The following is an 18,015-nucleotide window of genomic DNA, read 5'->3' on the forward strand; positions in this document are numbered from 1 at the left end:
GCACTTATCTGCTGCTATATAGCACATGTGGCAGATTCTTCTACTTGAACCCTCTCATCTAAAGCTCATTTTTAATTACTAAGATGTCCTTTTTCTGAGCCTCCTCAATGCGACTCACCATCTGCTCAAGATCCGCCTTGCGTGGCAGAGAGCTAAGCAGTAGACGCAGCTCCTCATCCACTTTCAGTGTAACAGGGCAGTTAGTATATTGACTTATTCCTTCTGTTGCTAGAGTGACGGTAGAGCAGAATGGGATAGAGGGCTGTGAAGGATCAATCAGGGCAGACATAGAGGGCATAGAGTCTTTATCTAATATACATTGAGTACCTCCATCAGCGCGGGACATAGCTGGATTCCTAGCCATATTCATCACGAGCAGTTCCACAGGCAGTTCCTTTGCCGCTGCCGCGACCTGCACGAGTGCTGTCTGTATCAGCGGTATTTGCGGTATTTGCGGAATCTCTGGGATTTCCGGTATCTCCAGTCTCTGCGGTGACTGCTGAGTCAACTGAGTCAGTGAAGTCGGTGGCGTCAGCATTATGGCAAAGAAACGTTTGAGCTCTGCCCAAGTCACCGGTCTGTTAGAAGTGCTGCGGGCACTCTTACTACCCCGCTTTTTGGCCGCTTGCATTCCTCCTGTACGGCGCTGTAATCGTACTGGGCCGGGTGAGTTAGAGGACGGAACTCATGGAGAGTGTGGCTTCACACATCCATTTCCGGTCACGCCCCTTCAAAAAAAAAAGTAAAGATCTTTAGGTCCACATTCAACAGCGATATTGGTCTATAACTACTACAAAGGGTTAAATCTTTCCACTCTTTGGGTATCACGGTCACTTGTGCACCCAAAGAATCTCTACAAAAAGTTGAATTTTGACCTATTTCATTAAATAATTTCGTCAGGTATGACCCCAAGATCGGAAAAAATACTTTATAGTACAGTATTGTTAGCCCATCAGGGCCTGGAGCTTTTTCAGGCTTCGTCCTCTCAATGACTTGTTGAACCTCAAGCAAAGTTATCGGCAAATCAAGTTCCCTCCTAACTTCTAATGGGAATGTTGGCATTTTAGATTCCTTGATATAATTATCCATGTTTACTTTTTCTACTTTTTTTTTCTTTCAAATTATATAACGCTGAATAGAAATATCCGAAAGATTTAGCTATTTGTTTAGACGGAGAAACTTTTTTTACCATTAGGAGAATTAATATGAGGAATATATCTTTTTATCTCCAGCTCTTTAACTGCTCTAGCTAGCATTCTCCCACATTTGTTACCAGACTCCTATCCTGCTCTCCGGCTTCTTTGAAGATCTGTCTTGGCTTTATACTGCATTAAGTCTGTTATTTGTTCACGTATTGTATTCACTTTCCTTTCTACTTCTATTGATACTTTTTGTTTATGGGCTTTTTCTCTTTCCTGTAACTCATTCAACAATATATCAAGTTGTTTTTTCCGTTCTTTTTTAAACCTCGACCCATGTTTTATCAGAACTCCTCTGATTACTGTTTTATGCGCTTCCCATAAGATTGCTGTCTCCCATTCAGATAGATCATTTGTTTGAAAGTACCATTGAATTTCCTTCTGTACATCCTCTTTCACTTCTGGGGTCTGAAGAAGGCTTTCATTCAGTCTCCAGATTCTATTTACTTGCTTCTCTCTTTCTGAAAGTGAGTAGCACATCACTATCGGTGCATGATCCGACCATGTAATGCTACCCACCTCCGTTGTTATCACTGAATGCAGCTGTCTATGGGGAACTAGGATTTGATCGATTCTGGTGTATTTTTTATGTATTATCGAATAATATGTAAAGTCCCTTTCTTCTGGATGTTGTAAACGCCAAATATCTATCAGTTGGTGTTTATGCAATATCTGAGTTACTTTTTTTATCATTTTAGGGGACACCGAGGATGTTCCAGAGGAGGTATCAATTCTGGGATTTATTGGAATATTTAAATCTCCCCCCAACAATATTTGCCCTTCTCCAAATTCGGATAAAACCTTAAAGGTCCTAGAGAGGAAAATGTCCTGATTTGCGTTCGGTGTATAAATTGAGCCGATGTTAACTTTTACTCCCTCTAAGAGTCCTTTCACTAGGACAAATCTCCCCTCAGGATCCAAACAGGTCTCCTCATGCTCCCAAGACATTTTATTTGAGATGAGGATGGAAGCCCCTTTTGACTTAGAAATTTTATAACTTGAGTGATGACCTATGGGATAGTTTTTATTTCTTAACGATGGAATTTTATCCTCTCTAACGTGTGTCTCCTGAATGAGCTCTATATCCGCCTGCAGTCGTCTGAGCTCACTCAGGAGCATTTTTCTTTTTTCGGGGGTGTTAAGTCCCCTTACGTTAAATGAAACGATCTTTGTTGCTGCCATTGGTTTTTAGAGTACATCTCCCAAACAAAAGCCCCCCCCCCTAAAAAGGAAAATTATCCTCTTAAGGAGCCTCCAGTCTTGCCCTACAGTAAATTCCCTCAGCAGGAGCAGTCAGGAACCTGTCCCTAGTATAGTTATAGCAGAGTGACGCGCGGCGCTGTGTGACTCCAGCTTATATAGAGTCTGGGTCACATGCTACACTGGCCAATCACAGCCATGCCATTAGTAGACATGGCTGTGATGGCTTCTAGAGCACACTAGTTAAACGCTTGCTGATTGGCTGCCTGCTGCCTTGCACCTGTTGACAGCGCGCCATTAAAACCGCGCCAAAACATCAAATAACATTACTGAACAACGGAAAGTACCCGAACATACAGTGAAATGTTCGGGTTCGGGTCCAGATACCGAATACCCAAAAGTCTGGTACGAAAACGAAAAATACAGTCCGGGTTCGCTCAACCCTATTTATGACCCTTTGAGACCTGGATGGAAAAGATTATCCCCATTATATATATAACTCAGAGATGGACTTACAACAACCACTTACAAACGCTCAGAAGGACAAAATACTTTGGCTAACACATACATCATCCCTTTCCTATAAATATGTGGAGATGAAGTTTAAATTCCTCTCAGGATGGCACTGTTCACCTGCACGCCTACACCATCTAATACCTGATTACTCTCATATCTGTTGGCGTGGCTATGGACTTGTGGGCTCTCATGCACACATCTGGTGGTCTTGTCTCAAAATTCTGCCATAACGTTAGATCCCTAATTGCATCTATAACTGACACCCTCCTACCCAATGACCCATGGATCCTCCTTTTTCATTGTTCCCCTACATCCTGTAAAACATGTGAACAATCAATTACTCCCCGCCTTCTCAATGAGGCCAAATCCCTTATCCCCTTATATTGGAAAAAACAAGACACACAACCCCTAAAGAGATGGTGCCAAACTTTAGATCATATTTATGCCATGAAAGACCTTAGCTCAGAACTCCGCTGCACAATATCCTCTTTCACCAAGATGTGGGCATGCTGGCTTAACTTTAAGTCCACTCCTTGCTATGCAGAAATAAAATCTACTAAATAGTACTATTTCTAACTCAGACTTAAACGCCTTTGCATCTCATTAGGATATACCTCAAAAATACTACTCATTCCATATGTGAATTCTTATACCTATATGTCTTTTATTTGTGCTGTACTTTGGGATCTCGAGAGGATCCACAGACTCTAACCTCCCTCCCTCTCTTATTCACGCTTTGCTCTTTCCTTCTATTCTCTCTCCACATCCCCTCCCCTCCTCTACCAGCATCTTATCCCCTACTCACCAATTATTTTCCCCCAAGAGAAAATAAAATAATCTGAGATGTCAATTGAAAATATGCTGAGATCTGTAAATCTGCATACTATTCGACAAGTTATATTGAGATGTCAATATTCCCACCTTGTAAGAGATGCCTATTCATCTCAATAAAAACGTATAACGTATTAAAAAAAAAAAAAAAAATACTTTCTGGTTATCTATGACAATCCCCTCTGATATTATTTTAATTTCACTTGAAAGTGTCTTTCCACCTGTCATACAGAGATATGGCAGGTGGGAAGCCAGAGGAAGCAGGTGGCAGAGGCAGAGGAAAGGCAGATGGAAGGTCAGAAAGAGTGGTCATAGGTCTGCCTAGCCTTCCACACGGCAGCTGATCACTGCTATAGTGATCTGACTGATTGCAGCCAGCAGTAGAGAACTTATGAGTGATCTACTACTGCAAAACTGCATGGGGGTCTGGGAGTCAGATCCAGAACCCAAGAAGAAAACTAAAGTGAAAAAATAGAATCTTAAAAAAAAAAAAAAAATGAAAATGAACATAAATATAAAAAATATAACATAAAAAAATAATTCAAAGTACTGAGAGGGCCAATCCTATGCAGTCACACTCACTACCACGGGTGCCAACCTTCAAGAAGCTCATTTTGACTCAATTGTATAACAGCAAGGGATGGCTCTCCTAGCCCCTCCCTCCCATTGAGTGCCCCCACAGCAAGCAGCTTGCTATGGGGACACCTGACCCGAGTCACATCTCTGTGTATCCATTAAGACACAGAGCTGCGGTCCAGCCCCACCCCTCTCTCTCCTTATTGTCTAACTGACTTTGATTGACAGCAGCATGAGCCAATGGCGCCCCTGCTGTGTCTTAGCCAATGAGGAGGGGGTCCTGGATGGCTGAGACCGTTGTGGACATTGCTAGATCGAGAGAGGGTCCAGGTAAGAATTGAGGGGGGGGGGGGTAGAGGGTGGCTGCTGCACACAGAAAAACCTTCTGACTTTACAACCCCTTTAATGTTTAATGTTTACTAAAAAGTAAATAGTAAAACCTTTTAATAAAAATTATTTTTCTGTAATATTCCCAATGCAATGTTTACGTCAATTGCACACCCTCATAAATTTGCCCCAAAATATAATTAACAAAGTCTGCTAATTAAAATTATATAAAATTAGTGCAACCTTTTAGGTAGCATAGAGAACCGTAAAGCTCAAATTAAATGTATTCATTTTACCTTAGAAGGGCTTTGTTACATTTTAGTGTTGCATTACGATGCATCCAGGGAAATAAAAGGTTTGAGGAAATGGTTAGTGGCTGCACAAGCACACCCAGATAGCAAGAAATTGTGCTGCACATTTGAAAAAACCTTGCTAAGCTATTGCTAGACTTGCCAAGCTTCACGAGTTTGTTGCGCAATTGCAAGTCTGCATTGCATGACTCCAGATTAACTTTCTTAGCAAACATTATGCAAATCTGCTACAAGTTTTGGTTTAGGTATATTGTGCAATAATCATCCCCCCATAGCGATCACTGAGGCTGAATATTCATGCTGTAGACTTGCAGAGCTCTTGCCATAGACTCACCACTGCAACTTTGCTTTGGCTAGAGACTGGCCAAGCAAATTTGCTTCAAATTGGAAAAGTGTCAACTTAAAGTGCTCTGCAAGTACACAGCTTGCCAGTGAAAATGTTAAGCAAGTAAACAGAATTACAATTCAACACTGCCACAAATTTGTGGCACATTATCCTTGCTATCTGGAACAGTTGCATTACAATTTAACATGCAGGCAGGAGTGGGTACATACATTTAAAAATGCTATCTGCATTCAGATCTGTGCACCCGCTCCTGCCCTAAAGTTTTTAACATGCTACCGCATCCATGCAGCAGCTCCGCAGATTACAAATTGCCTACTGTTGTGGAAAATTTGATTGTGGACATTTCTTTAGTTAAATAGTCATAATGTCTCCCAGTGTCAGTTTTACCGGTAATCGCTATTCACAGCGAATATTGCTTTAACTGTCATTTGCGGAAAGACTTGCTAGTGAAAACCTTCCATTAAGATGAGATGGCGCAATACTTGTAGCAAAGTGAGTCCATCGTAAAGATGTATACCCGCCATTTGGGCCCCGTACTGCTGAGATATGTTTGTGATATGGAATTCTTATCATTTTACCAAGATTAATGGATGGCATCTTTTAGTCATATTTGATCCGTGTGACTGAAACACTGTTGCTTTTATCTTATGCAGATAAAGCCTCATCAACTGGAACAAATAGAATGGTCGCTATTAAATATGGTTTATATATATATATATATATGAATCATGTTTAATGAGATCCACTAACAGGTAATGAGTCCATGCTTATGAATGAGCACAGACAGGTCCATAAGATGGCAGCCATTTCTGCTCATCTCTGCACATGGCTGTGTTTTTACATAAACACTGACTCTTCGTTCCCATTGTACTTTTTGAATGTATACATGTTCTGTGATTGGTGGTTCTATAAGCCAATCCTTGTAACCCCCTTATGTTCACTTGCTGTAAATAAACCAAGCCCTGCCCTGAGACACACAGAAGATACAGGAAACTCACACAACAGGAAGACACACACAGCACAGACCGCACACAGGCATTCATCCATGCAGACACACAGAAACACACAAACTCTCACACACAAACACTTGCTCTTATCCACACTCACACATCCACATACACACATACATATTCAGAGAGAGAGACCCGGCAGATGGCATCGATATGACCCAGCGTGTCTGTTCCTTTTTTTGTCACCGAGCGCTTGGTAAACCTTATGCAAAAGAGCGGTACATTTGTACTTTTCAGTACAAGCTATCAATTTATTTATTTATTTCAGGTTCTTATATAGCGCTGTCAATTTACGCAGCGCTTTACATATACATTGCACATTCACATCAGTCCCTGCCTTCAAGGAGCTTACAATCTAAGGTCCCTAACTCACATTCATACATACATAGTAGGGTCAATTTGATACAGGATCCAATTAACCTATCAGCATGTCTTTGGAGTGTGGGAGGAAACCGGAGTACCCGGAGGAAACCCACGCAGGCACAGGGAGAACATGCAAACTCCAGGCAGGTAGTGTCGTGGTTGGGATTTGAACCAGTGACCCTCTTGCTGCTAGGTGAAAGTGCTAACCACTACACCACTGTGCCGCCATAATTGCATTTGGTGCGTATTAATCTTGAGCACAATGATCGGGTTTCTATGCTCCAAGCTCTACTAATTTCCACGACACTACCTGCCTGATCCCTGAGTGGGTGTCCCAGTTCTGCATATACTGTATATTGCCCAAGTCCTGGGGGTATCTGAGTACCAGTAATCACATTAGCTTCAAGGACAAGGTCGCTGCTAAAGGTGAAGCCGTAGCATCATCAAACTATTTTTGTAGCAAACTGTTTAAAAATAAGAGTCAGAAATCCTGATATGTTTAGCTTGGATCTAGAACTAAAGTTTTTTTTTTTTTAAAGGTCTTAACAAAGCTGCTTGAAACTTCCCGAAAGCTTTACGAAAGCTTGCTGTACCCACTGCTACAAGTTGGAGTGCTTGTGAATAAGGCCTAAAAGTGTCTTTTCATTAATGATGAAAAAGCCCAGCCCACTCTTCTACCTTTTCATTTTCAGTCCTTTGTAGCAATAGTTCCAGGCATTGGGCCTGATATGGTTCTGCCGTTATTACCGGTAACATTTCCAACACATTTAAGTTGAAAACCCAAGTGTGAGAGCTGAGACAATGACCATTCCGGCATCTTTGTTTTGTTTTGTTTATTTTGTAATGGTGATGGGAGAAGGGAATGAGTGGGATACTCCTCTGGCTCAACTAGGTTCAACTGGGACACTGTACAGAAAAATGCCCGTTAGCACTGTCTTGACGCCAGCTGAATGCCGGCCAACGCTCCCTGGCGCTTAAAGATACTGTTTTGCTAAACTGTGCTGAAACTTTGACTTTAATACTCAAATTAACTCAGGAGATCCAGGACTGTAAGGTATTTGACTCCTGACACTCTGTTTAGCTCAAAAGTACGGTGAACAGCTCCCTCCAGCCCATCACTGACTGAGGTAGCTCCTTGTCACTGCTTGTGCTGCTGCAACTCTTAACACTGTACACTTCACACTGTACACTTAACTCTTCAGGGCCCAACCACTGGCGCCGCCTCTACACTTCAGGGTCCTCTCGCTAGGCACTCCCTCTGACACTTCAGGGTCCTCTCGCTAGGCACCCCCTCTGACACTTCAGGGTCCTCTCACTAGGCACCCCCTTGACACTATCTGGCTCCTGGATCCCTGGGACCTTCACCAGAGTGGTCCCCTCTACACTTCAGGCAGACCCTCAGGGGCAATTTACAGTACTCACGAGCTTGGCATGCTTTCCTGGAACTGAACCCCTCTATCTCCACTGGTCCTCTCTGCAGTTCAGCTCAGCTCTCTCTCTCTCTCTGTACTCTCGGCAGCCACCCGAGACACCCGATCCTTCTGACAGGAGGAGAGACAGCCGTACCCTCCCTCCTGGGACTCTGCTTCCCACCAAAGATGCTGCGTCATGCATTCCCCTCAAACTTATACCCACTCCCAGAATCCTCTGTGGCGGAATCTGCCTTCTGGGGTAGATACAGGCCTGAATGAACCACTGATTGGGTTTCCTCCACTGCTCAATGAGAGACCTCTCATGGAGCTAGTGGGGAGACTCCCCTCTCAGCATCCACACCTGGGAGACATGACAGCCCAGCTGAAAATCATGACCCTGCTGTTAGGCAGCCAAGGCCCATTATGCTTTTACCTAGCACCTACCTTGTAGGGTGCTACTCCTTTTTGGTTAACAACACCTAAATTGTAACCTGCAAATCTTTTATGTCCTTTTTTAAATTATGGCTCACTAAGCTCCATGTTAAAAATGTGGCCTTACAAGAGGTTTATACAGGGGCAAAACTTTATATTTTATCTCCTTTCACTGCTTAAGAGCTTTTTTTTTCTTTTGCTTGGCATTGAGTGCTGATTAGGGTATTGTTACCTAGTTACCTGTATTAAGCTATATTACATTTGCAAAGCTTTCAAAATATTTAGCCTACCCAATTTTTTGTGTGTGCAAACAAAACCAAATGTTTGCACTGCCAATCCTTTTCTCGTGGCCTACACAATTGAGGACATGAGGAGATATCTTCCTTTAAAAAGATATGTGAAAATGAAGAAAAAAAAATCACTACTACTGTATCTGTATCATTTATTTTATATAAAAAGGCTGTTAAGCTATTGGTTAAATGATACAAGTTATTTTACATTTTTGGCTTCATCAAGACTATTTTGTTTTGAATATGAATGTAGTAGTGAAATTAAAACTGTTTCGTACATTTTCTTTTTTTTTCAGTTTCTGGAAAACGCATGAACATTTTTAAAGAACCAATTGTCAAGTCTTTCAAAACGTCAACAAAAAGTAATGAGACTTTAGATTCTACTGCAATCTGTATTTTACTAAACCAGAATGCATCTTGTTAATGGAACTGAAGATAATCTGTGCCCTGCCATGGAAATAGAAAAGGGCATTTTGGCTTCACCCGGATCCTGCTTCCGATATATTAATATGACAACTTCAACTGCAAGTCAAAAACCTATCACTTCTTTGTGGTTTTCTACAATTTTTTCAATCATTGGCCTTGGCTCCAATCTATTTGCTTTTTTTGTGTTAGTTAGTGCATCAAAAAAAACTCAGAGTCGCTCACGGTCCTCTTTCTTAATATTCCTTCTTGGATTGGTGGTAACAGATTTCATGGGACTATTAGTAACTGGTATTATTGTAGTGTCTTACCATATTACACATTTTGACTGGCAGATGTTTGATAAAAATTGCCATCTTTGTAATTTTTTTGGACTTTCTATGGTCTTTTATGGACTGTGTCCTCTTCTTCTTGGTGCCTCCATGGCTGCTGAACGCTTCTTTGGTATAAATAGACCTTTTTCACGTTCTGCCAATGTTTCCAAAAGAAGAGCTTGGGGTATTGTGGTCATAGTTTGGAGTTTTGCTTTCTTGTTGGCTTTATTGCCTATTATGGGCATTGGAAAATATACTTTACAATTTCCTAAATCCTGGTGTTTTCTAACACTGCTGCAAGATTCAAATAATAAAGCATTTGGATTAATATTCTCACTGACAGGCATATTTGCTGTCTGTCTGTCTTTTATCCTCAACACCGTCAGTGTAGTGACTCTCTGCAGAGTTTATCATGACCGTGAGTCTGTTCAAAGAAGAAGAGACAGTGAAGTGGAAATGATGGTCCAGCTCATCGGAATCATGATCATTGCCAGCCTGTGTTGGCTTCCATTATTGGTAAGTTTTTCATTTTTTTTTCTAAATTTTCTACAAATGTTGGTTTTTAATAGTGCGGTAGATCATACCAATGTCAAAAGTAATATGTTCATTTGCTACTGTTCACTAAACAGTGTCCAATAAAATAGTTTTATGAATGTACTAATTTTAATCACTTTTCTTTATTACTCTTTATTTGTGACCAGGGCTTTTTTTCAGCTGGAACTTGATGGAACTCGGTTCCACCACCTCTGGCTCAGGCCCTCTGCTCCCTGCTCACCGCTATTACTTGGAAACACAGACATCTGTCTTCTGTGTTTACAAGTGACAGCTTGTCTTCCAATGGCTCCCACAGATCTGATCTCCTAAGTGGCTGCCACTGAGTGCAGGGTGGGGACAAGGGAGATGCAGGTGCCCGGGGTGCAGTACAGATGCAGAGACCCCCACTGGATGATCTACCCGCAAGTGATAGAGGCAGAGCCAACTACAGAGGCGGGGGGAAGTGAAAAGAGACGACTGGGTGCTTCAGCTTAATAAAGCATAAAAATAAGACCTGTGAAAGATGGTGGAGCTTTTAAGGAGGTGGGGAGAAGATGGGGCAGTGGAGAGGGGGTGTGGGTAGCATGCAGAGGTCAGAGCCAAAAAGGGGTGAAAGTGAGATGTGGATGGGGGATGCCGGGTTAAACCACTGTGGAACAAGGCTGAACTCTGGACTCTGTGTATAGCGTACCCCAGAACTCTACACTCTGTATACAGTGCACCCCTTAATGTTGCACTATTTACGTAGTACACCCCTGAACTCTGCATCCTGTGTGTAACCCCCCTCCCAAACTCTGCACTCTGTACTTAATGCACTCCTGGTATTTAATGCCCCTTTAAGACACTTGCACTGATTGACCACACCCACTATTTGATGCAGTTTGGAGGGCGTGTGTGTGTGTGTGTGGGGGGGGGGATGGGAAGTGGGAGATTTTGGGGGGTCGTGTTTGAGTTCCTGTATCTATTTTCTGAAAAAAAGCCCTGTTTGTGACATACCATTTTGGAGTGTTTTTTGTAAATAATTTAATATGTTTAAAATCTCTTTTAATTCTCAAATGTTTTATTAGTCCCCATTCACACTAGCGTGACTTGTCAGGCGACTTAGTCGCCTGACAAGTCGCAGTGGGTCGCTCGCCATTGATTAGCACAGGACCTGTTCTAATAGGAGCGACACAAGTCAAAAAAGGAAAAAGGGTCCTGTACTTCTTTGGGGCGACCTGGAGACGACCTGCATTGACTTCAATGATATGAAGTCCGTGCATGTCGCGCCGAGGTCACGGTGCACGCTGTGCACCGCGACTTCACAGGTCGCCCCAGCAAGTAGCGTCGCCCCTGTGTGAACGGGGTCAGCCAGTCAAATACAATCAAATAAACAAAAACAAACAAACAAAAAAAATCACAACTATTTGTGTACTAATAGGCAAACAGGAAAACAGGATAACAAATCAAGGTTGAAATTCAACAGTAGTAGATGCTGAACCAGACAGGGTAAGCTCTGATAGACATCCTATTCTAATAATATAGGACAAGAGCATTATCTGTTCATTACCGGACAACAAAAAGCTAAACACACTGGAGACTGAAAGGCCTCTGCCCGTATAGAGTAGGTAAATCTACAGACCAGAGCCAAATGGAGATGCATCTGCATAATGACACTGCAGTGTTAAACCATTACAAAACTTATATGCAGGAAACTAAAATACTATATTATGGAAAGTGCCTAAAAGATTATGGAAAGTGCCTAAAAGATTAGGCTGCAAGTAGAAAAATTGAAAGAGTGCCAGAAAAGACAAAAGGAAGAAAAGTAGAAGGGGAAGAAAAAGTGTAGGGGAGGGAGTTGGCCTCAGAAGCTCAATATGGGGCTCTGAGTAGTGTATATGTGCACTATGTACAGTATCTCACAAGAGTACACCCAACACATTTTTGTAAATATTTTATTATATCTTTTCATGTGAAGACACTGAAGAAATGACACTTTGCTACAATGTAAAGTAGTAAGTGTACAGCTTGTATAAGAGCATACATTTGCTGTCCCCTCATAATAAATCAACACACAGCCATTAATGTCTAAACTGCTGGCAAAAAAGTAAGTACACCCCCAAGTGACAATGTCCAAATTGGGTCCAAAGTGGCAATATTTTGTGTGGCCACCATTATTTTCCAGCACTGCCTTAACCCTCTTGGGCATGGAGTTCACCAGTATACCTTGTATTGTGCTATAAACATTTAATCCTTATATGAATGGGGTATGAGAAATTATTACGGCCTCACACACCTACACAGGTTGAACTGGATGGACTATTGTTTTTATTCAACCTCAACTACTATGTAACTTTGTAACTATGAATGTGCAAGTAAACATATCCGTTGAAATTATTCATATGCAAAATCACAATATTGTGCAAATCATAATGTGCAAATAATCACAAAATCGATGATTAAAAAATTCATGCAAAATCGTAATAAAGTGCTGGTGCTAAATATCTTGGAAAACAATATCCAAAAAAATTGTCCAGAAACTATTTTATGTGTCTGTAAAACATTCACATCAGTGATTCCCTTAGCATCGTTCCTGGACTTGCTGAACTTAAAGCAGAGTTCCGGCCTCGGGGGTCAATTTGAGCTAAAAATACCCCCGGGACAGTCAGGGCTAGTACATTCCATAATGGATAGCCTCTGAACTGTACCGGGTCGCACTTACCTGTAAGAAGAAATACTTACCTTTAAAATTTCTTTTCCAGCGTAGCCATCTCAGGTGTGGGCAGCTGAAGCCGCAGCGTCCCTTTTCGTGTCCTCTTCCGTGACGTCGGAGTCCCACAATGCACTGCACCGGCATGCCCAGAAGCTGTTTAGCAGTGAATGCCGCACCTGCACCGGAAGTGATGAGCGGGGCCGGTGCAGGCGCATTGATTCCTGGGAGCGATGACGTTCAGCTCCCAGGAATTATCGCAAACCGGAAGTGACGGCGCGAGCCGCGGCCGCAGAGGGAGGAAGTGGAAGGAAGGTGAGTATATTTTCTTCTATAATAAGGTAAGTGACCAAGCGGATGGCCCAAAATCGATTTTATCGATTTTGCGGCCAGAACTCCGCTTTAAAGGAATCACTAAGGCAATGTTTTTATGTACACATATAAAATAGTTTCTGGACAATTTTTTTGGATATAGTTTTCCAAGGTATTTAGCACCAGCACTTTATTACGATTTTCCATGAATTTTTTGATCATTGATTTTGCGATTTTTTTTTTATTTATTTTTTTTTGCACAGATTGTAATTTGCACATTGTGATTTGCACAATATTGTGATTTTGCACATGATTAACCACTTTACGTCTGCTTACGGTAATAGTACTGCGGCAGTGGGGCACGATCCCGTCTGGTCACGTAGATCTACGTCATGCGCGATCGCGGCTCCCAGAGCGCGCTCCCGCGCGCCGCGGGTCCCGATTCCGATCGTATTCGGTAGGGAACCGATCAATCACCAGATACTGACCAATGATTTTTGGTCAGTGTCTGGCGATCGGTCCCAACCAATGGCAATCTGTCCCCTGTCTGTGTAATGTAAACACAGGCAGGGGAAGTGATGTCACTGTCCCTCCTGGAGTCCTTTCGGTTCCAGGAGAAGACAGAGAGACATAAAAAACGTGAGTTCCACCAAGCGGCACACTGACACACCTCACATAGGCACATTTAACCCCTTGATCACCTCTGATCACCCCCAAACCCCTCACAGTGAACACTATATACAGTGGTATACAGATATATTACTGATCACTGTATAAGTGTCACTTGTGAGCCTAGTTTGCGCCTGCGTTAGGCCCAAATAGGGTTAGGGCACCCGCCACCTATCCCCTAATAAAGTTTTAACCCCTTGATCAGCCCCAGTTAACCCCTTTACACCCTATTACTCTGTGCACTAAATACAGTATATAGGTAAATACTGATCACTGTATTTAGTGTCACTAGTGACCCTAATTTGCGCTTGCGCTAAGCCCAGATAGGGTTAGGGCACCCGCCACCTATCCCCTAATAAACTTTTAACCCCTTGATCTTCCCCAGTTAACCCCTTCACTCCCTATAACACAGTGCACTAATATATACAGTATATCAGATAACTACTGATCACTGTATTTAGTGTCACTTGTGACCCTAATTTGCGCTTGCGCTAAGCCCAAATAGGTTTAGGCCACCCGCCATCTATCCCCTATAAAGGTTTAACCCCTTGATCTCCCCCAGTTAACCCCTTCACTGCCCTGTCACAGTGTTCACTATATACAGTGATTACCGATCACTGTATTAGCGTCACGGGTGACACAACTTAGGCTAGCTAGTTAGCATCAGGGTCCCACTACACCACCGTTACTTAGCGTCAGTTAGAGTCAAGTACACTAACACACATACACACACACACACCTCCATTACCAGTATAGTGTTTGAACAGATCAATATCTGATCTGATCAGAACTAAGCTAGCGTCCCCATAATTTAGTGTTTCCCAAACGTAGTGTTTGCACAATCAGCACTGATTCCTGCTAGCACCTGCGTTTAGCCCCCTTGCCCAGACCACCTTTCCCAGGCAAGTTTAGTAATCAATAGATTACTGACACTTCCAAAAAACACAAATCACACAAAACCGCTGCGTTAGCAGAGTCAGGCCTGATCTCTGCTAGCACTAGCAGTTTTTTTTTGTAGCGACCAAATAGTCCTCGACAACCAGGTGCTTTTATTACCTAGTAGTCGCACTACTGTACCGGTAAATTTAGTTACTAAAATGACAAAACGTTGGTACAGTGGTGAAGAGGTCTACAGTATACTGACCATGTCAGGTGAGAGCGATGGGGAAGCCTCACTGTCAGAATCAGGGTCAATATACGAACCAGATGACAGCAGCGGCTCCCTGACAGATAGCTCCGACAGAGGGGTCCCTGCTAAGGTCAGGCGTACCCGACCCCATTCTGGAGTTGCTGACTTGCAAGAACCGGGAGTTTCTCGTATGCAGCAGAGTGCCAGTACTAGTGCCGCTCACACTTCTCGTGATCTGGCAAGCACGAGCGGCCTGGTGACGTGGCGAGTCGCCTAAGTGCAGTTGAAGCTGGTGCGGTGGCTAGCACGAGTAGTGGCCCGCAGCCACCGCGTATCCGAAGACAGGCCCGTAGAGCCCATAGTGTCCTCTCTGAAGCGCTGGCATTTCCTAATTGGCAGCCCACAGATTCCACAGCGCCAGTACTTCCCCCATTCACCGCCCAACCGGGAATCCAAGTGGAAACAGCTGGTTTTAATCCCATAAACTTTTTTGAGCTGTTTTTCACTGAAGATCTTTTCAGATCTATTGTGGACCAATCAAATTTGTACGCTCAACAATTCATTGCCGCCAACCCAAATTCACCCCTTGCCAGACCATTCGCCTGGAATCCTATTATGATTCAGGAGTTTAAAACCTTTCTGGGCCTTTCCTTCAACACGGGCATTACAAAAAAGAATGAATTGCGGTTATATTGGTCCACTGACCCAATTCATCAAATGTACGTGTTCTCTGCTGCTATGTCCAGGATTCGATACGAACAAATATTTCGGTTCATGCATTTCAACGACAATGAACTCTGTCGTCCTCGGGGAGACCCTGCATATGATCGGCTCCACAAAATTCGGCCCCTCGTAGACCACTTCAATCAGCGGTTCGCAGCCTTGTTTACCCCCCAAAAAAATGTCTGCATTGACGAGTCCCTGATTAAGTTTACTGGTCGCCTTGCTATCAAACAGTACCTCCCCAGCAAGCGTGCCACATACGGGGTCAAGTTGTATAAGCTGTGTGACAGGGCCACAGGCTATACAGTTAATTTCCGTGTCTACGAGGGAAAAGATAGCACTGTGGAGCCCCCCGACTGCCCAGGCTACATAGGGAGCAGCGGCAAGATAGTTTGGGACTTGGTGTCACCCTTATTCAGAAAGGGGTACCACTTGTACGTGGACAACTTCTATACAAGCGTGCCACTTTTTAGACACCTCTTTCAATTTCAAATTGGCGCTTGTGGCACCGTGCGATCTAATCGCCGGGGCTTCCCCCAACGGCTAGTAAATACCCCACTGAGCTCGGGGGAGAGAGCCTGCTTGAGGTGCGAGGAATTGCTTGCAGTGAAGTGGAGGGACAAACTAAACGTTTACATGCTGTCCTCCATTCACCCAGACACGGCAGTCCAAATTAATACGGTCTCCGGTGTTGTTGTTGAGAAGCCCTCTGTGTCCACGACTATAACTGTAAAATGGGAGGGGTGGACTTCAACGACCAGATGATGGGACCGTACTTAATTGCCCGTAAGGCCAGACGCTGGTACAAAAAAGTGTCTGTATACCTATTTCAATTGGCTGTTTACAACGCTTTTGTCTTATACAAAGCATCTGCCGGAACATTATCCTTCTTTCAATTCCAAGAAGAGATAATAAGAGCCCTTCTGTATCCAGCAGGTGCTCCTGCCCAACTTCCCCAACCAGTTGCAGTGAGCCGGCTGCATGAGAGGCATTTTCCAGAATTCCTCCCGAGTACCCCTACCAAACGATACCCCCAAAAAAGATGCCGTGTCTGCAGCAAGCGCGGATTTAGGCGTGACACCCGGAATTATTGTCCCAACTGTCCTGACCAACCTGGTCTTTGCCACGGTGACTGTTTCCGCCGCTACCACACACTAGTGGATTATTAGCGTAGGGTACAGCACGGCACAGTTTAGGGCACATTTACACAGGGTCTCAAAAGATGTTCGATGGCTATCGTCATTTTGAGAGACCCGAACCTGGAACCTTGAACTCGACGTTTGAAGAAGAAAAAAAAAATACATAAAAGCCAAAAATAGTTGCCGTCTCAGTCATTTTTTATGTTCTTCTACACTTCCTACTGTACTTTTAATGTCCTTTGTTTGTTTTTTCATTCTTTTGTGACCTGTTTCTCTTGCAGGTACTCGTCGGCTACCACGACATTGATTTTATATATTCTGACACAAACAGCGTTTGCGCTCAGCATATATGGATACCTTTGCTGGTAGCAGCTGTGGTGATTTTCTGATTTCAGCACTGCAGTTAAAATCCTGAGAAAAAAAAAAAAAAATGAACAACAGTTCAGAAAGTGGGACTTTAAATGAGGCTCTGCCCAATGGGGCTAGGCACCTCCATCCCTATTCATAAGAATATGGGGGGAAATGGTAAAAAAAGGATAATGAAAACGGGTACGTAGGGCAGTGGGCTTATATAAAGATAATAAAGTAGATACATGATATAGTAGATACATAATAATATGCCAGTAATCATTGTACATTAGTAGAATATAACCCATTGCCTGAAGAGGGTAATACATAGGGGGAGCGGTAAAAAAGGGGGGGGAAATGGGACTTTAAATGAAGTGTGTGAGCAAGTGGTGGGTAATAAAAAACGTAAAATCATTGGTAGAAAAAAACACATAGGTTTAATAATACATGTAAATTGTATAACATTGCATTGATTGCATGGTACGTACATATAATGCGTAAAACCATAATACAATACAGGGCATGATAATAAAGGCACATTAAGATAGTAAACAATGTACCTAAAATAAAAACATAGTCTATGTAAGTAATTGTAAAGTCCATATAGAGGGTATAGTAGATGCATCGATAATATGCTCGACGCGTTTCGTGGGCAATTCCACTTTATCAAGAGCAAGTGCATCATGGATATATATAATGGTAGATCAATATAGATGGTAGAATTTAAAACATCCTGAAGTAGAGGTCCAGTATCACGTACCTGGTGCTAGAGGCCAATGGAGAGAGAGGGCTTCCCTTGCGGCTAAGTTCCAGACCCCCCTGAGGATGAGAACAGGAGAGGTCAGGCCCAAAGTAGCACGGGTCGCCTGCTGGATTGTGTGCAGGAGGATCCAGAGTACAGCTGGAGTGCTGGAGTGGAATC

The 18,015-nt window shown here is 43.0% G+C and overlaps 1 protein-coding gene across 1 annotated transcript in view; it reads left to right on the forward strand.

The window, feature by feature from the left end:
* Nucleotides 1-9,223: 9,223 nt before the first annotated feature.
* The window catches only part of TBXA2R (thromboxane A2 receptor), a gene marked incomplete at both ends in the record, with an annotated part of 124,913 nt that continues 116,121 nt past the window's right edge, over nucleotides 9,224-18,015 (forward strand). Inside the window, one exon of the mRNA XM_082260545.1 lies at nucleotides 9,224-10,066. Coding sequence (XP_082116671.1) covers nucleotides 9,224-10,066 — 843 coding nt within the window. The remainder of the gene's footprint in view (nucleotides 10,067-18,015) is intronic.

This window comes from Pelophylax lessonae (genome assembly GCF_965119305.1).
Source record: "Pelophylax lessonae genome assembly, chromosome: 1".
NCBI classification, from domain to species: domain Eukaryota; kingdom Metazoa; phylum Chordata; class Amphibia; order Anura; family Ranidae; genus Pelophylax; species Pelophylax lessonae.